Below are 25,121 nucleotides of genomic sequence, written 5' to 3' on the forward strand. Positions count from 1 at the left end.
TTGAACCTCTTCGGAAGAACATCCTATATTAAAAACCCAAAGCCTCTGTCTTCTAGGTTGAACATAAATCCAAACTGTGGTAGACATCTTGCTAAGGAAAGAGAAATGAGCCACATAAAGAAAGATGTGGCAGTGCTTACTTTCAAATGCCACCAATGTTTACTCAAATACTTTGACATTTCCAGTTTGGGCTTCCTCAACCTAGAGGGAGAGGGTAAGGCATTTTGGGAGGGTTGCTATTACTGACTTGAATACCTTGTTCTAGGTGTAATGCTTGGGCTCCTCAGACATCATTTTATTAACCTTCTTGACAATGCCTTCAGGTGAATATGGTTAATAGCCCCAGCGAAGCAGAGTGATTTCCTGAAAGTTTCTTAATTAGAGTGGGCGGAGCCAGGATGAAGCCCGGAGAATGTGTTTTTTTTTTTTTAAACTGTTTTTCAATTTTTTTTTAAACGTTTTATTTATTTTTGAGACAGGGAGAGACAGCATGAACAGGGGAGGGTCAGAGAGAGAGGGAGACACAGAATTGGAAACAGGCTCCAGGCTCTGAGCTGTCAGCACAGAGCCCAACACGGGGCTCGAACTCACGGACCCCGAGATCATGACCTGAGCGGAAGCCGGCCGCTCAACCGACTGAGCCACCCAGGCGCCCCCCGGAGAATGTGTTTTGAAACACATTGGAAATGTGGGTCTTGCTCCGTGCTGCCAGACTAGGTGCTAGAGATTCTCAGTGCTTTCAATGTTTTGGGGTTTTTTTGTTTTGTTTTGTTTTTGAGAGAAAGAGTGAGCACAGGGCAGGGGCAGAGAGAGAATCCCAGCAGGCTCTACACCATCAACACAGAGCCCACCGTGGGGCTCAGTCTTACCAACTGCGAGATTACGACCTGAGCCGAAATTACAAGTTGGATGCTTAACTGTCTGAGCCACCCAGGCGCTTTTAAAGCACAGTGCCAGACCTACTGAATCCTGATGTTTGGGGTGAGGTCTTAGCATGTTTTTATCTTTAAAGTCACATGAGTGATGCTTCTTTGCATACTCAAGAGTTGCAAATCACTAATCAATGGATTCATCTAATTTAAATGGCTGAAAGTAGATCAGGCTATAGAAAGATTAAATTTTATAATTACATTTAAGACCTAGGCTGATAAGACACATTATGATAGTATCAACTTATATACCATCCACAGCAGTGCTTCTCAAATTGTTCTGGGTACACGATGCCCTGATGATTTTGAGAAAATGAAGATTCTAACTCAGCAGGTCTGAGTTGGGTGTCAGTAATGTTTGATAGCCTCAATTTGAAAATAACATTTCATTCAAATGAAGCTCATAGTGTCCTTTTCTTTTCAGGCAAAAATTATAGTTCTTTGCCTAGAAAGGAAAGATGACTGTCTAAGGTCATCCAGCTGTCCCTAAGGAAGAGACTCCTTCCTCCCCACCTCACTCACCATGCTGTCCTTAAAGTTAAACAATCAGAAAAGAAGTAAATAAATAAACAATTAAACAATCGGGGCAATTTCAATATAATGATCATTGCTATCTGGGCTCCTTTCAAACAAAATGGCTTGATTAAAAAGTGATATTAGTCTGGGGCACCTGGGTGGCTTAGGTGATAAAGGATCCAACTCTTGATCTCGGCTCAGGTCATGATCTCATGGTTTGTGAAGTTCAAGCCCCGCCTCAGGCTCTTCCCTGACAGCGTTGAGCATGCTTGAGATTCTGTCTCCCTCTCTCTCTGCCCCTCCCCTGCTTTCTCTCTCTCTCTCTCTCAAAATAAATCAATAAACTTAAAGAAAAGTGGTATTAGTCCTGCACTCTCAAGTTTCTCAAGTTAATGTAATAAGCACTTAAATGTAGCACAAGTTGAATAGTGATTTAAAAAATGATTAGTTCAGTGAAATTATTGTGCGTCTATATTTTTCAGATACTTACTCCTATGCTCCCCTCTGGGAGTTTTGCTGGCTGATCTTGATAAGGCATCTTCTTAACTTTGAAGGACACCAGGGATGCAAGAGAATAGGGATCATTTTTTCTCTGAAATTAAAAATATATATTTAAATATATTCCAAGTAAATCTTTTAGAAGTTACAATGGCAGCCAACTGTTTTCAGTGTCTCCCATTTCCAAAGCAAAATTCCACCTTCTTTCTTTCTTCTTTTTCTCTCTTGAAATAAATTTTTTCCCCATCCTATGATCCATCCATCCATCCATCCATCCATCCATCCATCCAGACATCTTTGTAGATATCCATGCAACTGTCCATCCAACCGTCCCCCCAACAATCCATCCTCTTCTTAGTTCTGAAAAGAATTTGTCTTATTAACAAAAGACTTGGTTCAATGATGTTAGAATAAAAGCAGAACATCAGAGTCCCTGAAAGGAGTCAGCACAAGGATTACTACAGTTGCTGCTAGTGAAGAACAAAAGGGAGGTATAATGAGTTACAAAACTCTTATTATATGATAGAGGGAACCGTTTTAGGAGAGAGACTGGTAGTAAATTATAAAGGAATTTATCACATTTCATCTTATCAGAGGACCCAGGAAGGCTCTCTCAGTCTCAGTACTGTTAGGATTTGGGTTGAATGCGGGACTGTCCTGAACACTGCAGGACGTATAGCAGCAGCTGTGGTCTTTACCCACTAGATGCCAGTAGCACCTCAACCCCAGGTGTGATAACCAAAAATATCTGTAATTATTGCCAATGTCCCCTGGGAAGCAAAATCCCTTTGGTTAAGAACCACAGACTTAGAGCCATGGCGTTTTTGAGAGAACTTTTCAGCATAAGTTTTTGTCTGTTTGTTTAATTGGTTCTCACATTAACTGTTGATTAAAGCCAAAGGAAAATATTTAAGAGCAAGTCAAGGAGAGCCGTTTTGAGAATGTAAGCCTCTGTGGTTCTCCTCCATTTAACTTGAGACAGTGATTACAGCTATCCAGTCTTGGGCTGTAATTGGCTCACAAGGCTCTTGAGAGCAGAGTGTTAAAATTTCAGCAGTTTTGAGTATCAGTAGTTAAACAGAACCAGTATTAAAGTTTAAATATACATAACCTTCAGAAAATTATATTTTTAAAAAGGTAATACACACTCAAAGCTCACTATTTCTTAATTATTTTATTATATTTTACTGGTATCTGTGCTCTGGATATTATTTAGGTCTATTGGACCTGGGAGTGGAAATACTACATGATGGTGTACAGGAGCCTCACCTCCCAATTCCGTATTTGGTGACATTGTGTTGGCAGCTTGAAATCGGCCATGGTGGGGATATTTACACCATGGGAATCAGCAAATGCTACATATTGGAGCTTTTCTCCCGCTCCCCCAGAACAGTTTATTAAACATTGATGAGCACTTCCCCACCTATAATCCAATGTTGGGTTGCTTGCGGCCAGTCCATCAGGTTGTATTGTAATAATTTTGTTTACATTTTTTTTTTACAAAGTTCTTTTTTTTTTTCCCCCCTGTGGCTGAATTTTTCCCCTCCCTTCGTCCATCAGGTTGTATTGTAATAATTTTGTTTACATTTTTTTTTACAAAGTTCTTTTTTTTTTTCCCCTGTGGCTGAATTTTTCCCTCCCTTCAATAAACCCCATTTCCTCTAGATGATAAGCATAGGCTAGACCATGCAAAACTTTTAAATACTTGAAGTCACTCTATCTTCAACTTTTTCTTTCTTTCTACCCTAACATTCCAGGATAAGTAACTTTATTCATTTGGAAAAAATTCTTTTTTTGGTGGCTCCTGTCTCCTGGCTTTTCCATTTTACCCGAAAGCTGGATTTTTTGTTTGTTTATGTGAGAAGTGTTTTTTAGAACGTGGAAAACCTTGGGGCACCTGGGTGGCTCAGTTGGTTGAGTGTCTGACTTCGGCTCAGGTCATGATTTCACAGCCTGTGAGTTTGAACCCTGCTTCGGGCTCTGTGCTGACAGTTCAGAGCCTGGAGGCTTCTTCAGATTCTGTGACTCCCTCTCTCTCTCTGTCCCTCCCCTGCTTGTGCTCTGTCTTAAAAATAAATAAAAGTTAAAAAAAATTTTTTTAATGTGGAAAACCCGGCTAATAAAATTTTGTGTGCACTTGGTGATTTTTTAATTTTTTATCTTTCTTTTTGTGAGAGAGACTGTGAGCAGGGAAGAGGGGCACAGGGAGAGACAGAGAGAGAACCTTAAGCAGGCTCCACACTCAGCGTGGAGCCCAGTGTGGGGCTGGATTCCACAACTCTGGGATCATGACCTGAGCTGAAATCAAGAGTTGGGATGCTCAACTGACTGAGCCACCCAGGCGCCCCTGATCTACTCTTTATTCTCCAAAACAATGTTTCTGCCACTCTTTTCAGTAGGAAAATGTATTTTTGCCCATTTTTCTAAGATGCTCTAGAGCACTAAGGAATGAGAAACGTCAGCTATTAGGCTTCGGTCAGCTGGGCACACCAAGGATTCACTCCTCTTGTGGATGCAGGTCAAAGGCATGGTGCAGATAAGTATTTAATTCGTGAACAATAGTTGGGAGCAGATTCATTCCATGTTTAAAGGTGAATGCTTTCCGCCATGGTCTTTACATAACTACATTATTCTTGTTATTAAACATTTTTTTAATGTTTATTTCTGAGACAGAGAGCACGAGTGGGGGAGGGGCAGCGAGAGAGGGAGACACAGAATCAGAAGCAGGCTCCAGGCTCTGAGCTGTCAGCACAGAGCCCGACACGGGGCTTGAGCTCCCAAACGGTGAGATCATGACCTGAGCCGAAGTCGGTGGCTCAACCAACTGAGCCACCCAGGCACCCCCATTATTCTTATTATTAAAATAAATCATGGGGCGTCTGGGTGGCTCTTGCTTAAGCGTCTGACTCTTGATTTTGGCTCAGGTCACTATCTCACAGTCATGGGATGGAGCCCCACATCGGGCTCTGCACAATCTCTCTCTCTCTCTCTCTCTCTCGCTCTCACTCTCGCTCTCTCTCTCTCTCCTGTCCCCCGCCTCTCCTTCCCCCTCTCCCCTGCTATCACTCTCAAAAAACAAAACAAAACAAAAAATCTCTTCTTCCATATAGCAATCTATTCATGTAGCTGCAATAGGATTGAAAAAGCAGCTGGAGTTAATATCCCTCGACAATATCTCAGACCTTCAACCTGCCCCAGCTAGCAGTCAATCCTCAGAAAATGCCCAATTCCTGTTATGGCTGCGTCATTTATACCCTGGTTTTCAGCTCACTAGCTGCCTCTGTTATTCACTTGTGCACAATGATTTGCTTATGGTCTTGGTACTAATAAAAGTCCTCTAGTTGGTAACAAACGGAGAGTGAGGCTTTTGAACTGGTTAAATACAGAGTGTGGCTAGTAACATCATGAGTTCTTTCCTTCCCACCTTCCCACTGCTTAATTCCTTCTCAAGAATTGTTTTTGACCACACAGCCCATGTGTAAGTTCTCAACATTTACCAGAAACAAAGCCTTGTGAGACGACAAAGATTTTACTGGTAAAATCTTACACTGTGAAGGATTGTTTTAAGCAACAGTCACAGGACAGGGTGTCATTTAGGATTAACCTAAATAAAATCTTTTTCTGACCAGTTTGCACGTTCACCAACTGGACAGAAACAAACACAATGCAGCAAATCATGTCATGCAAGAATTGTAAACTTTCTAGTTTGGATTAGGAAGGCAGAAAATGTTTACCTCCTTCTGGATTGCATGACCTCCAGTATATAGTATATTCTTTGGGAGGGTGGGGAGGGAGGGAGGGAAGGAGGGAGAGAGAGATTGCAATAAAACACTCCTCTTTGGCAGTCACATTCCAAGACAGGAATAAGCAGAAACTGGGGGTGGGGGGTACCGAAATTTGGGCTATGGCTGAGGGTAAATGCTGGTGACTTGGGCCACTCTCTCTGGTATCTGGTATCAAAGTGGTACTTTGTTCCGATAGGACTTAAGAACGTCCCTGCAGATTGTTCTGGTTTGACTCTGCTTGTGCTAAATATTTATAGTTTGCAAACTTCCTCAATTGGTATTGACTTCTTCCAGACTTACTGGGTCATCCTTAACAGGAAAATGAAGATGGAATTTTCTTTTTTTTTTTTTTAATGTTTATTTTTGAAAGAGAGAGAGAGAGTGTTTGTGTGTGTGAGCAGGGGAGGGTCAGAGAGAGAGAGAGGGAGGCACAGAATCCTAAGCAGGTTCCAGGTTCTGAGCTGTCAGCACAGAGCCTGATGCGGGGCTCAAACCCATGAACTGTGAGATTGTGACCTGAGCCGAAGTTGGACACTTAACCTACTGACCTACCTGGGAGCCCAGCCCCAAGATGCAACTTTCCCTCTGAAGTCCTCCTGCCGGAATAGATTAACATCACAGAACTGACACATGACATCGAAAACAATCATGTTTCCCTTGACTGTGGTGTTGTAATGATTTTAGTCCTGCTCCACCGAAGTTATTCTCCCTTATTTCAGTACGATGTGATGATACCCAAAGTAATAGAAGGGATGGATGGTCATCATTGAGAGCGCATGGGCTTGGGAATTCAGCAAGACTCCTCCTCTCAACTCCTCAACGCTGAGATCAGAAGTAACAGCCCCAAAGTACAGGGACCATGAGCAAATTGATGGAACGTACATGGTACTAGAAAGCAGTGCCTGGTGCATAGTTGTTGATATTTGTTGAGTGAATGGATAAATAATGGTTTAGCTTAAAAAAAATCAAATAAATTGGGTACTGCACTTCTCCTTGGTTTAGGCATTAAAAACTGGGGTGATTTTGCCCCCAGAGGCTATTGGCAATGTCTGGAGACATTGTTGGTGGTCACAACTGGGGTGTGAGTTGCTATTGACATCTGGTGGGCAGGGGCCAGGGATGCTTCTAAGCATCCTATAATGCACAGGCCAGGGCCCCCCACAACAATGAATTATCCAAGATATTAATGCTGAGATTAAGAAATCCTGCCTTAGGGGGGCGCCTGGGTGGCTCAGTCGGTTGAGCGTCCGACTTTGGCTCAGGTCATGATCTTGTGGTTCATGGGTTCGAGCACCATATCAGATTGTATGCTGACAGTTCAGAGCCTGGAGCCTGCTTCGGATTCTGTCTCCCTCTCTCTCTATCCCTCCCCAACCAGTGTTCTGTCTGTCTCCCTCTCTCTCAAAAATAAACATTTAAAAAAAGAAAAGAAATCCTGCCTTAAGTTAAAAAACAAAAACTTCACGACCTTTTAAAAAATACCTTTAACTTTCTTTTAATCTTCTTTTTATTTAAATTAAATAAGATTTGTGAGACTATGGAGGTATTTTCAATCACAGAAAATGTGAAAATCCTGAGGTATGAAATTCTGTATTTAATAGCTACACTTAACAGGATTCTACCATATGATTTTCTATGCACAATGAACCAAATGAATTTTTTAGTAGTTAAAATATGAGCAAGAATGTATAGACTTGGTGAGGTTTTTATTTTAGCTCATTTCCCCCTTTCTAAATCCTTTCCAAACAACAAGGTCACAAACAAAGTAGTCTCATTTAAATAAACAGCTCTTTCCCAATGGAGAAATTAATCTGCTTAGTATAAAAGAGATTTAAAACCTTGACAATGCACACAACCAGCAGAATTATCTGCAGCAGTGTGGGATGCCGCTGTACAGAGAGGCCAAAGCGGCGAAGAAGAATCTATGAATCACACGTATGTGTCTCTTCACCGAGATGCATCCTGGCTGGAACCCAGGCTGTAGGAACACTAAACTACTGCAACTTTCTAGGGCAATCTCCCTTCTCCCTTCTTAATTGGGTTCTATTTTGACCCTCCTGGGCCTGTGGCTTGCACTGTGCTCTTACACTCACCGTCATCCCACTGGCTAATATTTACTGAAGAACTACTGTGTGCTGGGCACTGGGTATAAAGAGGTGAGCTAAAGAGATTTATTTGAATCTAAGTTACTGTCTAAAGGTCTTAGGGACGCAGGGTATTTAAATGGTCTTCACCTCAAAGCTGGTGAAGGAATATCACTGAGCCATAAAAAGGAAGTCCTGTCTTTTGTGACAACGTGGCTGGACTTGGAGGACATTATGCTAAGTGAAATAAGGTAGACAAAGAAAGGCAAATACTGTGTGAAATCACTTCCATGTGAAACCTAAAAAAGCAGAACTCAGAAATAGAGTAGATCAGATTGGTGGTCGCCAGGGGCTGGGTGGGGTAATTGGGGACAAGTTGGTCAAACGGTACAAACTACCAGCTATAAGATGAATAAGTTCTGAGGATCTGATGTATAAGTAACAATACGGTCTTGTGTTCTTGAGAGCTGTTAAGAGAGTAGATCTTAAAAGTTAACCACCTGCCCTCCACAAACATGCCAAGGTAATTACGTGAGGGGTTGGAGGTATTAACTAACTTCAGTGTCGTAGTCATTCCAAAACGTATACGTGTATCAAATCATCACCTTGTACACCTGAAATTTACATACACTGTATGTCAACAATATCTCAATAAAGCTGGAAAAAATAATGTCTTCACCTGGTGGGAAAGACGACCGGCTGATACCGGCTCAACTCCTTCATAGACACTTCTCTTAAAAATGTTTTAAAATTGAAACACTTAAAAATATTCATAAAAATTTTAAGTTAAAAACTAAACAAATCAAAATTTTCAAATGAAAAAAATTCAATTTGTTTTAAATTTTAAAATGACAACATTTAAAAATCCTTTCTAGAAGAGCTTCCTGCTGAGCTTTTGAGAAGAGGTTCCCTGCAGAGTGTGTGCATATGAGTCAGTGTTGTTACCTGGAGGAAGGTCTTGGCCCATAACCGTGATCTGACTTTTAGGACGGCGCTTTCTCCTCCTCCTAGTCGCCCCACCACGCAGGAGATTTGTAAGCACTCGATATTTGTACAATTCTGCAAAAAACACAGCAGCGATGTCTTTAAACCGTGGTAGAAAATCAGCATTGAAGTCAGTTTATCTACATTGCATTTTCTCAGAAGTCACCACCTAATCCATAAATTATTCATTTAAATAACAAACAGCTACAGTGAAACAGCTTGGTAGTAATGATGCATCAATTTTACTGGTAATCAAATTTAAGCTTTTTTTTTTGCCCCTAAGAACTTAAAGCAATCTTCCTGCGGCAGTGATTGGACTGTTTTGTTTCATTTTCTCAGAACTTGGGAAGACATTTCTTATAGACATTTACAACACCTGACCCTAAACTAAGCAAGCCCTGAAATGGCTTCAGACAAAGCTCCCTGTGTCTAGATTATCTCAAAGACCCAGTGTTAGCAACCCATGGACAAGCATATCTCTATAACATTCTTCTCCCTAAATTACTTCCTGCTTATAAAGCAGCATCTTGCAGGTTCCATCCATTAAGCTATTTTTAAACTAGTTTCTAGGTTTGCCAATTTATAATGGGTAACTTTTCCTATATGAGATGCATCTTTCTGGGAAGTATTCATTAAACTGATGACATTCTCCCTGTCAAATCATATTTTCTGATTGGATCCAGTATGGAAATAAATGGACAACTCACCTCCATTTTCTGTGTACCCATGTGTAGGATGATACTTCTTGAATTGTACTCCCTCGCTGATTTTAATTTAATGCATAGGCTATACTCTATTTATTTTTCATGTCTCAGGCACTGGGCACTGGCCTATAGATGCTCAATAAACATCAGTTTATTGGACATTATGCACAGGATTTAACGGAGGCATTTCACTTTAAGTAATGGATAAGCCACAGAGGTACATGTTGCCATGAAAATCTTTTTCAAGAATCTCAGAATTCTCTAAAAGCAAAGCAGTCAGTAATGTGTATCTGGTAAATTCTGGGAAGGCCAAATTTCTACATGCTATTTCCAAATTGAGGTGGCTGGGATTTTTGTTCTACTTGGGCTGGGTGCTGAGGTGTTTGGGGTTTTGTGCCTCCAGCAGGAGCAGGAGTCCTGCAGTCCCTGCAGTCCCTGTCACCTGTGAGGACCTGCATGTTTACCTGCGCTCCATTACTGACAAGCTGTGTATCTCCAATCCCACCCTCTGGAGGCAGAGGAGGGGAGTGGGAAGGAGGTGATTCTTATAACTCCCTGGAGCTGTTGATCCTGGTGAGCTAGCTCTGTTGGAGGATTCTGGAGACGGTGGTGCTCAGAATGAACCTTGAAGGGTGAGAAAGAGTGAGCTAGGCAGATGAGGACAAGACCAGTGTGCGTTCAGAAGAGAGGAGAGAAGGGTGTTTGGGGCAGGGTGGACAGGTGGAAATGAGATAGGAATGAGAGAAAGTCTAGGTGGTAAAGAATTTTCCTATTTGAGCCAAGGAATTGTATTCAGAAGATCCCATTTAAGCAAGAGTTATGATTGGGCGTGTGTTTTAGGGGCAGGTGGTACGTGAGGCAAGAATGGCGGGAGGAGAGCAGGAAGCAAGGAGGGTGATAAGGGCTTGTTGCAAGGGTCCAAGTGGGAGGCAAGGAGGCTCTGAACCAACGCTATGGGGATGGAGAGAGGAAGACAAAGTTAAGGGCAGCTCAGGAAGCAGAACGGGATAGTTGGTGACAAATTGGAAATCTTGATGAAGAAGAGGGAGGATTGGGGGGGGGGGGAACTGAGTGGATGGGCACCGGCATTACTGAGATTGGGAATTCTAGAGAAGCACATTCTGGGGATCATGGAGACAGGGTTTTGGACATGTTGGGACCGGCGTGGCTATTAGACATCCAGATGAACGTATACGCTGCACCCCTCGGGTCCAGAGTGCAGCAGGGATGGCTAAGATAGCAGGAGGCACGTGGGTATGGCTGGAGTTATGATCTTGCAAAACATTTCTCTTAAGGCGTGAAGTTGGTGGGGGAGGGGTGGGGCCCAAGGATGGAATGCAGAGGTACAGGGGTGGATAAGAAGCCCAAGAACAATTCTAAGAAGACGCAGGCCAACAGGCTAGAAGAGAACCAGGGGAGGTTTTTGGGGGAGGCCAAGGGATGCAACTGTTGCAGGAAGCGGTTAATAGTATCCTATGCAGAAGAAGGTTTGAAAGATAAGGTTTCTGTAAGCTGAGTAGGGAAAGGACAAGAAGAAAGCCCGGAGATGAGGAGACGGGGTGGTCCCTACAAGAGCAGCAGGGGCCCAGGATGAGACAGGCAAGGACATTCTTAGGCGGAGGAGAAATTATATTTCAGTGCTAACGGATACAAATTTTTCCTATGCAAAGTGGAAATTATGATCCCAACACAGGATGTTGGCATTTTGCACTTTCAAATTCCTAATCAGAAATGGGATTCAGTAAGTTGTTTTTAACTAAACAAAAACCATAGGAGGTCTTATTTAACTTTTGATTTTAGAATAAACTTTGTATAATCACTTTCTATCCAGGACTGTTTTGACTTGAGGACATGGGGAGGCAGAGGATTTGCAATTTTCAAACCAATAAGAGAGAAAGAGAATAAAGCATGAGTTCATAAGGTCAGACATGGAAATCAAAAGCTGCCTTGCTGTCATCTGCAAGTAATAAGTTTCTATGATATTCAGAAATTAAAAATCATCTTGCCTTAAAAATCCTTAATGAGAAAGAACAGGAGGGGGGGAGAAAACCTAACCCTACAACAGAAGTGCAGATAATTTTCAAGAGAATTTTAGTTACTGATCCCTACTGCCTCTGTGAACTCATTGAGACATACACTATAATGGAAGTTGATTTTTCTAAATTGTTGGTTCCCATATAGGTCTGGGCACTGGTTCTCCAGAGGGCGTTCGCATTGGTACTGCAAATTAGAACTCTGTAGATGCCAATCATTGTTTTTCTTTTTTAAAAATTAAATTATAAATTTTTTTATTGAGGTATAATTGATTAATTTTATTGAGGTATAATACACATAACGTATTAGTTTCAGGCGTACAACAAAATGATTTGGTATTTGTATATGTTGTGAAATGATTGCCACAATAAGTCTAGTTAATATCCATCCTCACAGATAGTTACAGTTTTTTTAAGGATAACTTGTAAGATCTCCTCTCTTAGCAAGTGTCCAGTATGCAATGCAATATTATTAGCTGTAGCCACCGTTCTGTATGTCACATCCCCAGGACTTAAATCTTTGTTTTCTGTTCTTTTGTCCCTCCTGGAAGCTTCCCTAAAATAATAATATGCAAAATTGTATTATTTTATCCTAAGCTGAAGAGCATATCAATTTCCCTACTCTCGGGTTTGGAAAAACATGACCGTGCCATAAAAATTTATAGGGACTCGGAGGCACCTGGGTGGCTCAGTCGGTTGAGCATCTGACCTCAGCTCAGGTCATGACCTCGTGGTTCCTGAGTTTGAGCCCCACGTCAGGTTCTCTGCTATCAGTGCAGAGCCCGCTTCGGATCCTCTGTCCCCCTCTCTCCCTGCACCTCTCCCACTTGTGTTTTCTCTCTCTGTTGCTCAAAAATAAATGAATATATGTATATATATACTGTATATATATATGTGTGTGTGTGTGTGTGTGTATGTATATATATACATATATATATATATGACTTAAAAATTTTAAAGACTTGAAAAAAAATCTGCCAATGACTTTTGGCCAGGTTACTTCAGGTACTTCTATTATAATAAACATTCTTCCCTTGATTTCAGTTTAACTGAATAAGTCAGACTTGCTTGTTGTATTTTTCTGTCCATCTCTGCATTTGAAACTTTTTATGAATGTTAGAACATGTTCAAGACAAACATTAAACATTTTTTTAGCCTTTTTAAAAAATGTTTTTATTTATTTTGACACAGAAAGAGAGTGAGAGAGAGAGAGAGAGAGCACAAGGGCAGGGGAGGGGCAAAGAGAGAGGGGAGAGAGAGAACCCCAAGTAGGCTCTGTGCTGTCAGCACAGAGCCTGACACAGGGCTCGAACTTAAAACTGCGAGATCATGACCTGAGCCAAAATCAAGAGTCAGACGCTGAACTGACTGAGCCAGCCGGGTGTCCCACATTTTAGCCTCTTTTAAGTGTAGAGTTTGGTGGTATTAACATTGACCTTGGAAGGAGTGAGAGAACTGAATAGAAACTACTGACTCTTGAGCACTCTTTCAGTTTTGCAAAGGGCTGACTAAGCTCAGGACGGATCTCTGACATCCCCCAGTGCTAAGACTCTGTAGGATTTTGGCCCAGGAAATCAGAAGGCCCCCTTCTCATCTCTTCTGGACGAGCAGAGGAGTGTGAGACGTAGGGGCACGTCTGACCTCCCAGGACCCGCTGCCCACAGCTTCTTTCACACTCTTGTGCTCAGTGTCTGGGGACAGGCTCACAGAGAGAGCTTTGTGTTCTGCAAATGCATTCCCCGCCATGGTTTACGTTCTCATCATTATTTCTCTAACATGGTCTGCATGGCAGGTTGGGAAGAGTGAAAACACTATAATGCAAATACTCCTTTGTCCCCATGGAAACATCGCTTTCATGGCTCACTTCGTGTAGGGCCAAGACATGGTGGGCCTATCTGAGCACTGACTGACAAGGAGAAACTATAGTTGAAGTTAAAACCATCTGTGTTTGGGAGTTCTGTCCTATCCACCCTTTCCTCTCCCATGTGCGTGCACTGAGACAACTCACGAGGATTTTTGCGGGGCTCTGTCTATGGGGCTCTGGCACACGCACGTCTCTCTTCCTGACAAGATGAGGGATGGTCGAGTTCCGTAGAAAGGCGCTCAGCTCGGGGGTGTCCTCTGGGGGGGTGGCGGGCTGCAAAGAGAAAGCAAGAGATGGCATGTCAGTCTCATAAATGCTTGCCTCCTTTCCATCAGCCTTGAACTTGAGGCATTTTTTCCCCTCAACTGGCCATGAGTCACATGAGAAGTCAGACCTGTCCTGATTTATCAGCAGCGTGTTCAACAGCAAAATGAACTGTGCTGACAAGGACCAAGGCTTCCCATTCTCCAACGATAGGAACTCCTGAAGGATAGGGAATGCATTCCTGGAAAATTTATCTCGTAAGGGTCCGATTTTAGCAGAAGTGATTTCCCCATAAGGGAGTGACTTTTCAAGCAGGAGTCATTTACTTGTTACTTTACTCTCGTTGTATATTGGGGCTGGTGAAACTCAGGAACCTTCTGTGTGGTGAGACGGATCCTGAGGTGGCAGGAAAGTGAGGTGATGGCCAGTGTGATGCGGTCAGCGACCCAACTTTGGCATGTCTGAGCCCCACACTCCTACAGTTGTAAAACATTCTCCCTCAGGAGTGAATCGTGTTCTAATAAAAACGACTTTTCCAAAGCATGCCACATGAACATTGTGCTGTGAGGGAGCTTGTTTTCAGCCCTGAGTTTGTTTTGTGAGTGTTCTGGAACTTATGATTTTTATCTGAGGCTCCATGCTGGGTACATCTGATAGCTGAATAAATATTTTTAAAGTTCCAATAAATCTCACACAATATCCTATTAAAACTCTTCATTTTAAACCAAATGAATATAGAACCTTAATTTTCTGTCTTCCCAGGTTCCCCAAACACATGTTTTCCTTTCTAGTCCCAGGAAAAATAATAGTATGCTTATTTCTATGGGATGAAAAAAGATATTCTTATATTGCAGATGTAGGATGCACCACAAAAGATGAAATGAGAGTGCTCAGTGTGTCGTAAGAACCTAGAAAAATCTAGTGGATAAACAGGTAGAGTCCAGACTCCTTAGTATGCCATGCATAGCCTACTTCTCCAGCCTCATTTCTTAACCAAGAGCCCTTCACATCCTGCTTTGAACAGGATGCACAGAACCTCCGTCCACTCCTGATGTGCACCAGGCTGATTCCCGAGCCCCTGTTTGATATCCCACATGATGGCTCCACTCCCCCATCAGTACCCATCAAGCTGTATAGTAACTGCCGACCAGTTGCCCAATGAGAAGATGTAAAATAATAAGGATAGGGTTACATATAACATCGAAGGAAATATCAGGAAACAGGGAGAGGAAGAAGATCCAAGGAGGAAAAGTAAGATGGGGGAAATTGGATGTAAGAGACAATCCAAGAAAGTATGGATCTAGGGAAGCCCAAGGAAAAGGAAGCTGCAAAAATAAAGAGTGACTGAGGATGTCCAATCCTGCAGCCAGGTAAAGAATTAGGACTAAAAGGAGTCATTAAGTTTGTCACATAAGAAATTATGGACACATCATCTAGCAGTTGCCCTCTGGGTATTCATCCGAAGAAAGGGAAAACACGAGCTTGAAAAGATCTATGCACCTCCGTGGTCACTGAAGCACTACTTATAGTAGCCAAGATATGGAAGCAACCTAAGTGTCCATTGGCAGATGAATGAATAAAGATGTGGGGTACACACACACACACATGCACACACACACACACACAAATATTATCCAAACATAAAAAAAAAGAAGAAAATCCTGCCATTTGCGAAAACATGGATGACCTCATGGGCATTATGTTAAGTGAACTAAGACAAAGAAAGATAAATACCATGTGGAATCTAAAAAAAAAAAAAAAGACCACCCCAAATCCCCCAAAACCCAAACTAAACCTCTAACTCATAGATATAGAGAACAGGTTGGTGATTGCACAGTTGGGGGACTGGGGAGGGGGGTGAAATGGGTGAAAGTGGTCAAAAAGTACAAACTCACAGTTATAAAATAAACAAGTCCTAGGGGTGGAATGTAGAGCATAGTGACTACAATTAATAGCATTGCGCTGTGTATTATTCCTGTAGCGGTCGCAGTAGCAGTAAAATAATAGCCCATAGAGAAGAAACCTCTTCAGCTTCCTGTGGGGTTGCATCAGATGCAGCTTGTGCACAGATAAAGAACACGTTTGTGGTGGCCCCTGGTGCGTCATCACTTACAAATACTTAGGAGTGGTCTCTCAGCAAAACACAGGACTTACTCTGAGCCAGAGAATGAACGAGACCCACAGCAGGGGCTGGTAAAACATGCTTCTTTCTTTTAGCGATACTGTTTTACAGATAGAGGAATGTCCCTCCTAAACACCACACTGAGAAAGTCTTCCAGTGGCTTCCAAACCAGTGTTCTGAAGTGGCATTCCAGAAATTGTTTCAAGATACAAAACAAAAACCCAAAACACAAAACGAACCAAAAACAAAACAAAACACACAAAACAAAAAACAAGGGAGAAGTTATCCAAGAAATGTAAACAACAGGTACAGCCTATTTTCTAGATGAACTTTTGGAGCCTGTTTCACAATCGATTGTGAAGCCACAGGTCATGTGTTTCCTTAATCTGAAATCCTTAGCGGTGAGGGCCTCTTAGCACCCCTGTTAGGCAGACGTTCGGTGCAGAATACAATTTGCTAAGTGCTCCGAGCAGCTGGTGGCAAACACTCAAGTATCTTCTTCAGAACAAATGTGAAAATTGCTCCTTTCTGTAATAAGGAAACGACTGTTAGTAAATATGGTTCTTTTCCCCCAGCTGCTACTCAGATTTTGACTCCAACAGGAGTTTTCTATTTTCATGACTCTTCACCAAGCTCTTCACTCTGGGCTACGTTTAAATTTATGAATTAAAGGGATACTGGATAGCTGGATTGAGCAAGACAGCTGGAAATGCAGCTTTTGAAGAACACGGTTGGGCGAGATAAGATTAAGGGCTCTTTGAACCCAAACAAACACAACGCATGCTCTCGTCTTCTTGTTTGTGATTTGTCTTTGCATCTCAGGTAGTCCTAGTTCACAAAAGATGGTGGGCTTTCTTTCATATAACTCTTCGTCTACAATTAAATCGAAGTAGGGACAGACCATGGAGGTCCGTCTACCATGTAATTTTCCTTAAGACATAAATGTTAAGGATTTGTCAGGAGAGGAAAAAAAATCCACTTTTTTTTTTTTTAAACATTCTGAAAAGTTCATGCGAAGAATGACTAAAAGAATCAATTCACTCCATTGGCGATTTTGAAGCTTTTCTTTTTTTTTTTTTTTTTAACGTTTATTTATTTTTGAGACAGAAAGAGACACAGCATAAACAGGGGAGGGGCAGAGAGAGGGAGACACAGAATCGGAAGCAAGCTCCAGGCTCTGAGCCATCAGCCCAGAGCCCGACGCGGGGCTCGAACTCGCGGACCGCAAGATCGTGACCTGAGCTGAAGTCGGACGCTTAATCGACTGAGCCACCCAGGCGCCCCTTGAAGCTTTTCTTAGTTGTGGGACATGTTTTTACATTTTAAAATTTACAGGAGGACCTGAAGACCATCTTAAAGAGAAGATAAGGCAGGGGCACCTGGGTGGCTTGGTTGCTTGAGCATCTGACCTCGGCTCACGTCTTGATCTTGCAGTTCCTGCGTTCCAGCCCCGCGTCAGGCTCACTGCTGTCAGCCTGTTAGTGCAGAGCCCGTTTTGGATCCTCTGTCCCCCTCTCTCTGTCCCTCCCCTACTTGTGCTCTCTCAAAAGTAAGTAAGCATTTGAAAAAGAGAGAGAGAAGATAAGGCAAAGAGAAATTGACCCTGAGAGTGTATTCCCTTTGGTGGCTGAAAATCGGGCCTATAGGCACCGTTAAAAATAAAAGGTGGGGCACCTGGGTGGCTCAGTTGGTTAAGTGTCCAACTTTGGCTCAGGTCATGATCTCATATTTGTGAGTTTGAACCTCACATCAGGCTCTGTGCTGACAGCTCAGAGCCCACTTCTGATCCTCTGTCTCCCTTTCTCCTCTGCCCCTGCCCTGCTCAATCTCTCTCTCTCAAAAAAAATAAACATTAAAAAAATTTTTTAAAGTGAATGAAATAATTCTATCAAGGGGAGCATGAGAGAGAGAGGAGAGAACACAAGTGGGTTGGGAGCTGTAACCAGTGTTCCTGCATTCTGAATTAATAAGAAGCAGTAAGTAAATGGAGGCAGTAATGAAGGAAAAAATTCTCTTAAGTGTAAGACACAACTGCAAATTTGCCAAGCCAAGCCACAGTCTGTGTGCTCACCGATTAAAAAAAAAAAAAGAAATAGAAAAACCAACAACTAGTTGTAGAGCTGTAATCCTTGGCAAACGGCCTCTGTGTTTCTGTGTCCACGTTTGTACTATCTGGTTGTAATTCGGGCTTCCTGTGAGAATGATCTGGTTCCAGACAGTTGTAACCTTCTGCCTTCCAGGCTCCAAGGTCTGTTCTTTGGGCAACAGTGGCTTTCTCTCTTGTTGCCGTCACCCTAGCCCAGCCTCTGTCCGATCGTTTGTGCCTCCGGCTTCTTTCTTGAGCTGGGGCCCAGAACGTGGTGCCCTGATCTCCGTGCAGGTTGAATTCCGGCACCTTGCTTGTCCCCCGCCTCCCTGGGGTACAGTCTGACATTGCGCAGCCCTTTTGTCCGGTTCTCATACTTGGCTGTTGGTGACGAAATCTTGCCAACTTCAAAAAACATCCTTTACTCTTTATGCAACTTGGGTTCCTAAATAACGTTTGCTTTTTCAGCTACATCTTATTGAGAGATCATAGCTTGTCTGGAGGACTCCCCAAACCCCAGGATAAAGTTCACCAAAATAAGATAACGGATAGTTTGAAATCATTCTTTGACTGCCTTTAGAATGGTTGAGAAATGCTGTATCCAACTGTAAAAATTTATTTCAAGAAGGATCTGGAATGAATTAGATGTAATGGATTGGTTGGGAATGCTGTAGACAGTTGAATGTTTCACAATGTTTTAGATGGTACAATGTGAAGAGATTACCGCGTTAAAATCCTGTCTCTGGGGGCGCCTGGGTGGCTCAGTCGGTTAAGCATCCGACTTCAGCTCGGGTCACGATCTCACGGTCCATGAGCTCGAGCCCCGCATCGGGCTCTGTGCTGACTGCTCAGAGCCTGGAGCCTGTTTCGGATTCTGTCTCCCTCTGTCTCTGCTCCTCCCCTGCTTGTGCTCTCTCTCTCAAAAATAAATAAATAAACATTAAAACAAAATTAAAACAAAATCCTATCTCTGAAGCCTGGAGGCAGAACCTTCATGGCCATCTTCTTACGCCCCTAAGCTCTTAGAAGACAGAGAGATGAACTTGATGAAGTGAAACCATCATGGGAAGAACAGAAAACAAAACACAGCAACCATTTCACTGGGTGGCAGAAGTGAAAGCAGGAGTGAATGTCCAGGTGCTGCCCCACCCTCTGGTCCCCCTGTGCTGGGCTGTGTGGCTCACTCACTTTTCCTGAACCCCATCACCTGCACACGGTCCCATTTACCTTCACACTTGGGTGTTTGAACAGCATCAACAAAGCAGGCTAAGCGAATCCCCACAAAGCCTGATATGAGGCAAGTATTTAAAAAACAACTCACAAACTTCTAGAGGCATTTGAGTGTGTCCTTGCCTGCACCCCAGACCCCCCAAATTTAGTCACTGATGCTCTGTATTTGGGCAATGAGTGCGGGTGAGAACTTCTGCCCCTTGTCTCCCATGATCATGGTGGTGACTTTCAAAGGCAGACTGCTCTTCAAACTTTGGGGACATTTGGGCCACTTGGTGGGATAATTAAACTGTACCGGTCACTGTTTTGAAGACTGAATTCTGTTCAGACCTTATCAGACTTTGAGGTTTATGTGAGGAGACTCACATTTGGAATGCATGTTCAATTTACAGATGGGTTATATTTCAGACGATTTTAGACTAGGTGTTTGGCACTCAGAATGCATTTCTCTTTAGAAGCAATCTTTTAAATGGTGGTTCAGTTTTCAGGCCAGCCCACAAAAAAAAACCCTTACTTTATCTACAATATGGCTTTGATGAGTAAAACTATGTATTTTCAATAAAAAACAAAGCCAGGAGGTTGCTATAGGAGTAAGTTTTTTTAAAAAGCAGAAAGAAGCCATATTGTGTTAAATACATTAGTTTTATTAAATGCTATTAGATTTAATTAGGCAGAAAGGAGAAATTATTTTGAAATGTTGTAGAGCGTCTGCGGGGGATATCTGGGGAATTGCAAAGGTTTTAGAGTTGGTGCTGGTAGGTACTTGGAGCGGATGGCCTAGAAAATGCTTCTAAGGAAATCTGGACAGTTTCTTTATCATCAGCACATTTCCTGAGACATTTGTGGGAGCTGCAAAGAGGCGATGAAGAAGGGAGCTACTTTCAGTAGTGAAGTTGGAAAAAAGAGAATATATACAGAAGGGGAAAGTGGACAAAAAGGCGTTTGTGACCCCGAGAGAAAGGGATTTTGCTGCGGGGAAATCAGTTGAGTGGCTGGAGAGGCAAACATGGTGGGGAACTTGAAAATCGTCCAGAGGACACTTGAGACTGTGGCTGGCCTGGGATATTGTGGTGGCTTATCCAGTGGGGACTACAGTATCCTCAGGAAAAACTTAGAGAAAATAAACTGCTCGTAGATGCAGATGTTTTAGGAGGCACTCACTAATTATTGCTGTATTTATAAAGAAATTGTAGGAGCACCTGGGTGGCTCAGTCAGTTAAGCATCCTAGTCTTTTTTTTTTTTTTTAATGTCTGTTTATTTTTGAGAGATAGAGACAGAACACGAGTGGGGGAGGGGCAGAGAGGGAGGGAGAGACAGAATCCGAAGTAGGCTCCAGGCTCTGAGCTGTCAGCCCAGAGCCCCATGCGGGGCTCGAACTCTCGAGCTGTGAGATCATGATCTGAGCCAAAGTCGGATGCTCAACCGACTGAGTTACCCAGGTGCCCCAAGCATCCTATTCTTGATTTTAGCTCAGGCCATGATCTCACGGTTCCTGAGATTGAGCCCCAAGTTGGGCACAGCACTGAGCATGGAGCCTGCCTGGCATTCTCTCTCTCCCTCTGTCTTTGCCCTTCCCCTGCTCAAGCTCTCTCTCTCTCTCTCTCTCTCTCTCTCTCTCTCTCTGTCTGTCTCAAAATAAATAAATAAATAAACTTAAAAAAAAAGAAATTATAGAACCGAATCATAAGGAATTTTACCTTGGTGGGCAAATGAGATTGATTATTGATTACTAGGATTTAATTTTTGCCTAGATGAATGTATTTTGACTGCCTGTTCCTTTTGCTACACCCACTCTTTCTCTGCTTCCTAAAGAACTAAGTTAAAAAAAGTATATTTATTTGTAAATATCTATATTAAAAATATAGCAATTAACTTTGATGTAAGGATCTGAAATTGATACCTAAGTTAAAAAAGTTTCCCACACCTATTCTAGATCTAATAAATAATTTGTTCTTTACTAATTTCAATTCATATTTAAGACAGAGAAAAGAATGTTTAGCTCTGTATTATCTAGGAAGAAATAAATTGCCAAGTAAGTTTATAGCAACTTCACCAAGAAACTACTTAATATCTTAAGCAGAAAATAACTTTCAGGTACTCTCAGTTTTTGATAGCTGCTGATATAAAATTTACTGATAATTAATTTTTTAAATCTTTTCACTGATAAAATCCCTTTTAGACTGTCCGGGTTATACATGCTACATATAAGTAAAGGTACTTGGAGTACCTGAAATTAAAAACACTTCAAGTTTTTCACTATTCTGAATTTCAAGAATTCATGAATTGTTATCATTTGTTATTTTGGGGAGCTATTCCTTCACCCTGTATTCAAATCTTCTTATATTCAATTTCCACAAATTGAGAGTTTTATAAAAGCATAATTAAGTTGCATTTAAAAAATTACTAGCCTTAGGTTTTTAAAAGATGTTTATTTATTTATTTTGAGAGAGAGAGAGAGCATGCTTGAGTGGGCAAGGAGCAGAGAGAGAGACAGAGGGAGAGAGAGAGAGAATCCCAAGATCCCGAGCCCCAATCGGGGCTCGATCTCACGAAGAGTGACATCATGACCTGAGCCAAAATCAAGAGTCAGACGCTTAACTGACTGAGCCACCCAGGCACCCCCTAGCCTTAAAGTTTTAATCAAAGTCTATACTTTAAAGAAAATCTGTGTGGCAGGGGATGCAGGTGCACGAATCTGTCAACACTGAAGGCAAACTATCTATTGGTATTGTTCCAGTCACTGCAAATAATTGTTAAATGGCAAGAAAAAAGAATTCATAACCAACATGGGTCATATCACACAGGTTACATAAAATATACAAACATATATAAATAGTGTCATATATAAACCAAACATTACACTCGGGAGTTTAGAAACCTTCCCCATGATCATGTGCTCCAGGAATCCACGACTGAAGTAGAGAACCCAGTAACTACAGCACATGAAATGTGAAAGCTTTAATTGCTTAGATGTTACACATTATTAACATTTGAAGACGTTACTTTATAGTAAGCCACTGTCCTTGAAGACATTAAAATCATCTCAATGAAGAGCCAAGAGAGAGGAAATGGAAAAAAAAATTCAGGGAGGCAGTATTTTAAATAATTTTGTGGAATACAAGTGGCCTTATTTATTATTTCCCCTTGAAGAAGGAGACTTGTTGCCCTATAAATCCTTTAATACTGAACCCCTTTTACTCTTCCTCTCTTGGAATAGAAGGCACGTTGGGTTGAAGAAGAAAGCCTTTCATAACTGGCCACGTCTCAGCGCCACCTGTTCGAGGAGAGGCAGACCCGCGTTCCAAATGGTTGAGTTAGTATTTCATGAAGCGCCATTTCTAACAGACACACTGTCTCCCTGAGCTACTAGACAACGTTCATTCTTAACACGAAGTTCTCTTTTGAGGATAACATCGGGTTACAAACGTTTTTTTCCCCCTCCATTCAAATGTGATATTCTCCAGCGTTGATGCTAATTACGTTCTTTTCTTCCCAGAAGAAACCTAAAGCCAGATTTGGATCTTAATCTGAATGAGATGAGCTCCTTGGACATTTGAGCTCCCAGCATGGATGTCAGGTGGGGGTTGCAGAGGGGCAGAGTTTCAGGCCCCCCTCAGGCCCTGCCTCTAAACAGACCTCCAGGTGATTGGCTATGCTTAAGAATTGGAAAAACACTGCTCTAGGCTTCTCTATAAGCTGCACTGAAGAACGGGGTCCAGAAATTTCCAGTCTGGGGGTTCTCAGGGCACTGAGATGGCCTTTGGCAAATTATCACATTTTGCTACTTGCTATTGACAACATCTGGAGAAGCCCATTTTGGCAAAGATCCTTATATCTTTTGGCAATGTACCAAAAGGACTCCAAAAATAGCATTTGGTACGAATTCTCCAAAACATGACATGTCTACTTATGATTTTGGTTTGGTTGTGCTGCAAGTCAAGCCATATGCAAAAGGTACACATTCAAATAGACTAAATAAATGACAGGTCGCCATGAACAACAGAACCAAGAGACATGTAAGTTTTCTAGGAGTGACAGTTGAAGTTAGGTCTGGCATTTTAGCCATAAAACGAAAAGAAAAGGCTGGACAGATGATCACTGAAAGACCTTACTCTTGTAATTATTTTGCCTTAAAAAATAAAAGCTACAGTTTTAATTTTTTTTTTTTTCCTTACCCTAATAAACAAGCAGAACAGCTTAGTTGGGCCAGGCTCCTACCTTTATATCTAGTGGGTTGATGTCAGGATTTGTTTGACACTGCAGAGGTCCGAGAGTTTGAATATGAAAAATGTAGAGGAGAAATTCATCCCGGGCAGAGAATGGCCAGCCCACCTCCAGGAGAGTGTCACTGATGGTACTCGGTCCAATATTGTGCAGCTACAAACAAGGAACACATCAAATGATGGTACAGCACAAAACAGAAAGATGAAACCAAACTCCACATACTTCATGCCCAGTCTAAAGAAGCACATATTTTCGGCTTTAATGCATCTGGGCGATGATAGTGGCTATACGAAAACAGAATCTTTATCAGCCAGAGATGCTCCGAAAACAGGTGCTGGTGCTCAGACAAGAATCTTCCATTTTATGAAGCTCTAAGGGCAGATTTCCTTAGCAAAGACCATGCAAAGACCAGGTCCGATGATGACGTTTACCTTAAATTTACATTAATTTAATCACAGTGCTAGAAATGCAATTTTAATTATGCGCTTTCAAAACCTAGTTACTCTTTCTTTACATTGAAATCTGCCGTTTTCCTGACTGCCGACTTGTCAGTTGTAACCATCTGTGGTGCACTGTCTTTCACCCTCTGGAAAAATGGTTACCATCAAATGCTGAAGACCGTCCAGCCGCACCCCAGTTCACTGCAAGTGTGCATTTCAAAGCTGGGCTTCTTCTGTTTTAATCAGTGAATCTCAAAGAAAGGCCACATCTCATAAAGAGATGAGCGTTTTAAACACATGAATCCTATACTCACAGGACACAAAAAACAGCTTGAGAAGTTCACTAAATGTACTTAAATTTCTTGTGGTTTTGAAAATTCACTTCAAAGTTAGCAGGAAACTTTTGCCCCCCTTTTTTTTCCACAGTTCTGATCATTATACTGATCAATGAAACAATTTATAATTGGTTTTGCTTATTAGGCGGCTCACTCAGTTCACATTATCAGAGCAACATGACATCCACTGATAACAGTATATTTTGAGACATGAGAATAGCATGGAAGAAACATGTGACGATTGCTTTGTCACCATGGATTATTACCCTAAAATCTTATGATCCGTTTCTTCTAAGATTAGAAGCAGGGCTTCCCTGAGAATCACTGAGCTTGAATATGGTGGCAGACTTTAAAGTTTCACCCTTCTTAAGCAGAAACTGGTGCACACAAGTTTAATCAATTATTTGACAGCATTTTTTTTTTTTCTTTTCCAGCGAGGTTCTTAATCCGAGTGGCCTTGGGGACTATGTTATCCTTTTGCTAGCAAGAGAGTTTAGGGCAAAGCTTTGATCTGGCTTTGGACAGGGCTGATTCTGAACCTCAGGTTGGGCAGATGACAGAGGTTTTCGTGTTGACGCTGTGCAGGAGTTGATGCTTCTTTTCCACATATGTAAACAGCTCATCAGTTTTGAAATGGCTTCATTGTTAACCTTAGAGAATGCTATTCATGTCCCTTGTAGCTTGAGATGAAAGTCACAGTCAGGATTATTAGGTCAGTGGAATGAGTTATACAGGAAACAGACAGCATTAAATAAAAAGGGACCTCAAACAGAAGACGGCTTGGAGCATCATTTTTACCAAAATTCTATTCCTGATCCTTTGACAATGAACAGGAATAACTACTCTCCACTAATGGTATTTATTTTATTAAAAAAAAAAAAAAGAACAACTACTGAACTAGCCCTTTACTGAACTAGCCCTTTACTACATATTAGTTTCTAACTCTAAGAAATTTAAATGTTTCAGTAATTTTTGTGATGTTTATTTATTTTTGAGAGACAGAGACAGATCGTGAGCAGGCA

The 25,121-nt window shown here is 41.9% G+C and overlaps 1 protein-coding gene across 1 annotated transcript in view; it reads right to left on the reverse strand.

Annotated features, from left to right (window-relative positions):
- The window catches only part of ITGA8 (integrin subunit alpha 8), a 187,662-nt gene that overhangs the window by 12,381 nt on the left and 150,160 nt on the right, over positions 1–25,121 (reverse strand). The window contains exons 25-28 of the mRNA XM_042991143.1: positions 23,319–23,477; positions 13,542–13,670; positions 8,758–8,871; positions 1,936–2,037 (exon numbers count right to left, since the gene is read on the reverse strand). Coding sequence (XP_042847077.1) covers positions 1,936–2,037; positions 8,758–8,871; positions 13,542–13,670; positions 23,319–23,477 — 504 coding nt within the window. The remainder of the gene's footprint in view (positions 1–1,935; positions 2,038–8,757; positions 8,872–13,541; positions 13,671–23,318; positions 23,478–25,121) is intronic.

This window comes from Panthera tigris, chromosome B4, assembly GCF_018350195.1.
Source record: "Panthera tigris isolate Pti1 chromosome B4, P.tigris_Pti1_mat1.1, whole genome shotgun sequence".
Lineage (NCBI taxonomy): Eukaryota > Metazoa > Chordata > Mammalia > Carnivora > Felidae > Panthera > Panthera tigris.